Below are 7,312 nucleotides of genomic sequence, written 5' to 3'. Positions count from 1 at the left end.
GAAGAAAGAAGAAGAAGAAGAAGAAGAAGAAGAAGAAGAAGAAGAAGAAGAAGAAGAAGAAGAAGAAGAAGAAGAAGAAGAAAACTACTCAAGAATCCTATGAAAATTAAGGGAGGGAATAACTGTACCTCACAGCTATATATTCATATACCAGACATAACTTTTTTTTTCACCATTTAGACCTCTCTGTCCTAGACCTTGCTCTATTCCCCAAACTAGCCTTAAACTCCTTATCTTCTGCCTGTACTTCCCTGAGTGCTGGGATGTGTGTCATCATACCTGGCTCAGCTGTCACTGTTAATAATACAACAGGGTTAGGGAGATAGCTCAGTCAGTAAAGTGTTTAAGACCCTGAGTATCATTCACAGAATCCACACAGGAACAGCTGGTTGTGGTATTGTGTGCTTGTATCCCCAGTGCTGGGAAGGCAGAGGAAGGAAGATCTCTGAGGCTCCCTGGCCACCCTGCTTAGTCTACTTGGGGAGTTCTAGGTCAGCAAGAACACCTGAGGTACACCACCCAAGGCTTGTTGGCTGACCTCCATGTGCACACAGACAAACACACATGCGTGCGCTTGCACACACACAGTTAATAGTGAGGCAATTGAAGCTTATCCATAGTCCTAAATTTGAACCCTTTTCTCCTGTCTGGTTCTCAGTCCTCATGTGGTGTTTGGTCTAAGTTTTCTGGAAGGGAAAAGTGACAATGTCCTTCTTGTTTAAAAAGCCTCTCTCTCCCTTCCAGCCCCATTGCTTCTCACCCTTAGGCGAGCTGAGATCTGTGGTTGCTAGGTGCTCCGTGACCTGGGCACTCTTTACTGACGCTAGCTCACCCTCCCCTCCCCTCCACTCTGCTTCAGTGTTTAATTTCTACTTCAAGACCTTTGCTTGTCTGAGTCTGCAGAGTGTGGACTATTCTCCTGCCTCCCCCAACCCCTCACCCTTTCCTTTCCTTCCCCTCTTCTCATCCCTCCCACCCTCTTTTCCTTTCTTTCTCTCTTTATTTTGAGGTAGGGGTTCATGTAGCCCAGGCTGGCCTTGAACTCACTATGTAGCTGAGGCTGATCCTTCTGTTTCCCTCTCCAGATACTGGGATTAATGGTTCGTGCCCCCATGGTTTAGTTAATTCTGTGCTAGGAATTGAACCCCAGGCTTCCTGCTTGCTAGACAAGTACTCTAGCAACTAAGCTTTATCTTCAGTCCAGCCCCAATGTTTTCTTAGGTGCCATCTTGTTTATTATTTCTTTAAGAAAGCTTATTAATAAGTTAAATCTTTCTGTAATATATTTCAGAGAAATAAAGGGTATACAAATTCCTTTTCTTTTTTTTAAAGATTTATTTGTTTGTTTGTTTGTTTGTTTATATGAGTACAATGTTGTTGTCTTCAGACACACCAGAAGAGGGCATCTGGTCCCATTACAGAAGGTTGTGAGCCACCATATGGTTGCTGGGAATTGAACTGAGGACCTCTGGAAGAGCAGTCAGTGCTCTTAACCACTGAGCCATCTCTCCAGCCCCCATAATTTTTTGTGTTTGTTTTTGTTTTTGTTTTTGTTTTTTTGGTTTTTCAAGACAGGGTTTCTCTGTATAGCCCTGGCTGTCCTAGAACTCACTCTGTAGAACAGGCTAGCCTCAAACTCAGAAATCCGTCTACCTCTGCCTCCCACGTGCTGGGATTAAAGGCGTGCGCCACCATGCCCAGCCAAATTCCTTTTCTTTACATGCATTTTTTTATCCTTAGACTTATTTTCTATGATTTTTCAGATTATGTTCTGTATTATGTTAAATTCTATAAGGCAGGAGCTGCTTCTGTTTTCTCTAGTGGCCCAGCCCCAGGACCTGGCCTAGTCTGCAGTACATTCTAGGCACAGAGTAAATAGTGGTTGATTTGGATTGTGCCCCAGCCCTCAGGGCCATGCTTCCTAGAACAGCGGGATGAATGGCACCCTGGTTTCTGCTTTTCTCTTGGCTCTTCGCTGCAAATAGCTCAGCATAAAGAGCTGTTTGTTTTCATCCGATCTCTGCACGGGCTGACTGAGCTTTGCCAACTGTTGTATCACTGCACGTTCACGTTGCCCAGCTTTTCGGAGATGAATTTGTTTTCTCGTGGTTTTCATTTAATTTTTCTTCTGGAGTGGGGATGGAGCTCTGAGGATACTGTGACCTTGAGTTGGAATTGGGCTGCAAGCGCAGATCACCAGCTTTTGTTCTGCACAGGGTCTGAAATGCACAGCTGCCGCTCCTACAGCAGAGAGGAGGCCTCTCTCCTGATTTGCCTGCTTCCCTTGCTAAGCAGCTGCCTAGGGGGACAGAAATGACACTGAGCTGACCAGCCTGTGTTCCATGGAGAAAGTACCAGTGAACATCATTAGCTCTGAGGCAACTCATTTTTCCTTTTTTAAAAAAATCTACTTTCAAAAAAGAATTTTTTTTTTTTTAAGAATAGCTTTAAAAAAAAAAAAAAAAGAATAGCTTTGTGTGTTTCTGGATATTTTTGGTTTTGTTTTGGCAGCACCGAGCTTTGAGTGTGAGTCTTGTGCATGGTCAGCAGGCCCTCCCCCCAGCTTTCCCTGGTATTTACTGTGCTAGGGATGGAGCCCAGAGCCTTATCCGAAGTCCAAAGAGAACACTGTCAACTGGGTTGACTCTTCAAATAGTTTGGGTTTTTTTCTCTTTTCCCTTTTGTGTCTCTGCTGTTTGATCAGCTTTTATTCATTGCAGGAAAACTGGAAAGTGCAGAGAATGCAGATGAATGAACAGAAAGGACCTGTACTTAACTACTTAAAGGCATATGCTACTTTGAAATGACCAGTTTCCTCAGTGTTTATTTATTTATTTATTCGTATAAAATTAGTATATATCAAAAATGGCCTTGAATAATCTAATCATTCTGCCTCTACTTCCCAATACTGCTGGTATTACAGGGGTGGGTGTGTGTGTGTGTGTGTGTGTGTGTGTGTGTGTGTGTATGTGTAGGCCAGATATCTTCCTCAGTTGATCTCTATCTCATTTTATTTGTTTGCTTGTTTTTTGGGTTTTTGAGACAAAGTTTCTCTGTATAGCCCTGGGATTGAAGTTGTGTGCCACCACTGCCTAGCTCCTAAGTATATTTTTAAAGTTATTTTATTTTTATGTGTGACTGTTGTACCTGACTGTGAACCACATGCATGCCTGGTACCTGGTGAGTCCAGAAGAGGACATTGGAGCTCCTGGGATTGGAGCAGCACATGGTTATGAGTTGTCGAGTGGGTGCTGGAACTCAACCCTTGCTTCCCTGGAAGAACAGCTAGTGCTCTTACCTGCTGAAACATGTCCCTAGCATCCTAAGTGTATTCTTATGTCCTGTGAAATCACTACTTCACCCATGAAGCCATCCCTGAACCCCTTTTTCTCTGAAATATTTAACACTCTTTGAAGGCACAGACTTCATTTGTCCCTAGAATGCCTAGGGCAGAGCAGGCTTTTAATGGTTGCACTCACTGATGACCCTGGTTAAAGTGGTGCTGCTGGCTTGAGAGGACACTCTAAACAGCTGATTCTTCTTCTGCAGCTATGCGATGCCTACCAAAACTATAGAAGTGATGCGGCTACCAGACCAAGGCAACAAAATGGTCCTAGACTCTGTCCTTACCACCCATGAGCGGGTGGTTCAGGTAAGCACTCGGGGTCCTCAAGTGTTTTTACTCCTCTGGTTCCCTCCCTCCATCTTTCCTCCACCTGTCATTCTCTTACTGTTGTCTTCCCTCCCTTAAATCAGTGGTTCTCAACCTTCTTAGTACTATGACTTTAATACAGTTCCTCATGTTGTGATAACCCCCAACCATAAAGTTATCTTCATAATTATTTCAAAACTGTAATGTTGCTATTGCTATGAACCGTAATGTAAATATCTGTGTTTTCAAGTGGTTTTAGGTGACTTCGTGAGAGGGTTGTTTGACCTCCCAAAGGGGTCTCGACTCCCAGGTTGAGAACCTTTGCTTTAAATGATGTCTGCATTCCAGAGCTGGGCTCTTGACTCCTCTCCCTCTCCTGTTATGAAATCACATCTATTCCCCAAGCTTCCTTGTATACCAATAACACACAAACCTAGGTGTATACAAACACACATACTTATATGCATAAATATAATCACACTTATATGTATATGTATATATGTATATATTATATGTATATTTATACATATTTGTTGGCTCCTCCACAATGTTCTCCCTGACCTCACTGCAGGGAAAACTAATTTTTCAGGGGACAACTTCCCTCTTTCTAATCCTTTGAGCCCAGTGCTTGATCCTTCTTTGTCTTTGTTCATTGATCAAATTCCTTACTTTCTGCCAATTAAAAGTCTTTGAGATCCATATTTTTCACTTTATACCCATCCCAATGTGACCATTTACTTTTCTTGCTTTCTTTAGCTATAATAATTTGTCTTTTTTTCTCTGCAGAGATAGGAGGGTCACAGCCATACCATGATAGAGGTGCTCAGAGTTGTTAGGAGCCCAGCAGCTCTGACATCACCTGCTGCCTTGTAACTTTACTGATGGAGTCAACATGCCGTGCAGTTTGCTCATTGAAAGCATACAATTGATAGGTTTTTGTATATTTAAACAGTTATGCAACCATTACTAAGTCAGTTATAGAACATTTTCATTACCTCTGAGATAGATCCAGTGTCAGTCAGCAGTTGCTCCTCTTTCCAAGCCCTCCCTAGCCCCTTGCAACCATGAATCTACTTTCTTTCTCTGGATTTATTGTATTTTATATTAGCAGAATTGTACAATTTGTGGCCTTTTAATAAAGCATGGTATGATAACACATGCTTGTAATCTGAGCAGTTAGGAGGCTAAAGCAGGAGGATTGTTGTGAATTTGAGGCTAGCTAGGCTATATACACTGAGATCCTACCTAAATAAACTAAAAATTCCACATTCTCTCTGGCTGGAATACAGACACGCCCTTAGTACACACCTTTAATCCCAAACAAGAAAGGTAAAATTTGGGCTGGAGAGATGGCTCAGTGGTTAAGAGCACCAACTGCTCTTCCAGAGGTCCTGAGTTCAAATCCTAGCAACCACATGGTGGCTCACAACCATCTGTAGTGAGATCTGATGACCTCTTCTGGTGCATCTGGAGACATCTACAGTGTACTTAGATATAATAATAAATAAATCTTTTAAAAAAAGAAAAAAAAAAAGAAAGGTAAAATTTGTAGAAGAAAGTATCATGTGATGGCTAATTGAGTGGCAGACAAAGTGACAAATCAGAAAAAGATTTGACAGAATAGGGTCTGCCCAACTCAGGAGGAGAGGAAAGGGAGGCTACTTAAAGAGGGAGGGAAAAGAAAGAAGTTTTGGAGTTTTACCAGAACAGCTGTACAGAGACAGGTGAGAGAGAGAGAGAGAGAGAGAGAGAGAGAGAGAGAGAGAGAGAGAACAAGCTAGACACAGGTGAAGGGTGAAGGCAGGACAAGCCACAGCATGAGAAGGAGCCAGAAGGTTAGAGCATAACAGCGGCCAGAAGCTTCCAGGCCTAGGTTAGCAGACTGAGGCAGTAAGCCTCGGAGACACCCTGCGGAGACTGGGCTCTGAATCCAGCTCTGTGTCAGCCTCTCCCCCACTGGAGTTGCAAGGGAGCCCAGGCACTGCTTGCCCAGTTACCTGGCCTTCAGCATTCTCTTTTAGGCATCTCTCTTCATTTGCAGATCAGCGGTCTGAGTGCTACGTTTGCAGAGATTTTCTTGGAAGTACTCCAAAGCAATCTTCCAGAAGGAGTCAGACTGTCAGTGAGGGAGGTGGGTACCAGTGTGGGAAGAGGCCCCCCGGTGGCCTACTTATGCTCAAACTGAGGGTAAAGAAGTCTGTGCTGCTTAACTTTTGAAACAATAGAGAAATGTGTATTTCAGCCTAGCTGCTATCAAGAGAGGTGTGCAACCTGGTGGTGGGGTGACCATTCACTCTGAGGCCTCTGAGGTGTCAGGGATGATGCTGTGTGTACCACAGGAGTTGGCTCCATCACAGAATTGTGACATGACCCATGACTTCCAGATTCTCTCCCTTCAGGTAGCTGTAAAGCAGAAATATGGTTTACGATTATAAATGTTATAATGCACCAGGGCATGAGAGCCTCAGGTGCTGCCTTACCTTAGACATTTTATAGACTGATGACGTGTGATTGTAGCTCCATTGAATGTATCTGGTAAAGAATGGGAAACCCACAGAAATTAACAACTTTAGACTAAATACTGGGTGTCAGGCAGGTCTAGTTGCCATGACAACCCTTCTTAGGCTACTGTTCCCATTAGGTCATGTTAACCTGGTGTCATCGCCTCATCCAGCTCCCCGCGTTCTGTCCCTGCTTGTCTGGTAGTTATTTCAGTTTCACAGAGTTCTGTGGGTAGGGAAAAATGTGCTGGTCGTACTAAAAATACTACATGTAATCCCAGTGCTCAGCAGGCAGAAGCAGTCAGACTGAGGTACTTTACAAACCTGATGGCTTGAGGTCAGGTCCCAGGACCACATTGTGGAAGAAAACTGACTCCCAAATGTTGCCATCTGACTTCCCATGTGGATACATGCACAACAAAAATAGATGTAATTAAAAAACAAAAGACAAAAAACAAAAAAACAAATTCCTAGACCTATGGCTCAGTGGCAGTGTTTACCTCCTATGTGGAAGGCCCTAGCCATCACCATGATTATGTGATACATCTAGCATCCTGACAGTAGTTGCTTACATGTCTGTCTTGTCTCAGCACACTAAGAGGAAGTGTGCTTCAGCCTTTACTCCTGGTACCTGATTCAAGTCTATATCATGCTACATGCTACAAGGGCTGTGAGTGACCATTGTGGAGCTTACCATGGGCCCTTTTTGAATGTGCATGTATATGGGTAACAAATGCTCTGTGATGACTGTCTTTTTTTTTCCCCCTTGTCCCAGCACTCTGAAGAAGACTTCAAGGGAAGGTTCAAAGCTCGGCCTGAACTGGAAGAGTTGTTGGCCAAGTTGAACTAAAAATACTGCAAGCCCTTCATGTAATTGTTGGTCTCTGAGAAGCTGCTCCTGCAAGTTAAGGATTAAGGAGGAGCGTGGACGCTCATGCTGGGAATGCCTCCTTGCATCTGTGCAGTGGGCTTGCCAGTTACCACTTCCCTTAACAAAATCGAGGGCCTTCTCCACTTAATAAACGTCTGCTGTTGTCAGTGTGTGTGTGTGTGTGTGTGTGTGTGTGTGTGTGTGATTGTCTTTGGCTGTGTGTATCAGTTATCTTGTGAGGTATCTTTAAGGAATTCTGTTTCTCTTTATCTGAACATGTTCTCATCC

The 7,312-nt window shown here is 43.5% G+C and overlaps 1 protein-coding gene across 2 annotated transcripts in view; it reads left to right on the top strand.

Moving 5' to 3' along the window:
• Window positions 1-7,298, top strand: part of Mrpl48 (mitochondrial ribosomal protein L48) — a 42,246-nt gene extending 34,948 nt beyond the window's left edge. Inside the window, exons 5-7 of one of the 2 annotated variants that reach the window (XM_029541179.1) lie at window positions 3,550-3,652; window positions 5,694-5,783; window positions 6,929-7,298. In XM_029541179.1, the coding sequence (XP_029397039.1) occupies window positions 3,550-3,652; window positions 5,694-5,783; window positions 6,929-7,003 (268 nt within the window). In that variant the 3' untranslated portion in view covers window positions 7,004-7,298. The remainder of the gene's footprint in view (window positions 1-3,549; window positions 3,653-5,693; window positions 5,784-6,928) is intronic. The other variant, XM_021190735.2, reaches the window with a different exon arrangement.
• The last annotated feature ends 14 nt before the right edge of the window (window positions 7,299-7,312 follow it).

The sequence above is a fragment of the Mus pahari genome, chromosome 1, assembly GCF_900095145.1.
Source record: "Mus pahari chromosome 1, PAHARI_EIJ_v1.1, whole genome shotgun sequence".
In the NCBI taxonomy this organism is placed as follows: domain Eukaryota; kingdom Metazoa; phylum Chordata; class Mammalia; order Rodentia; family Muridae; genus Mus; species Mus pahari.
This window is presented reverse-complemented; position numbering and strand designations above follow the sequence as displayed.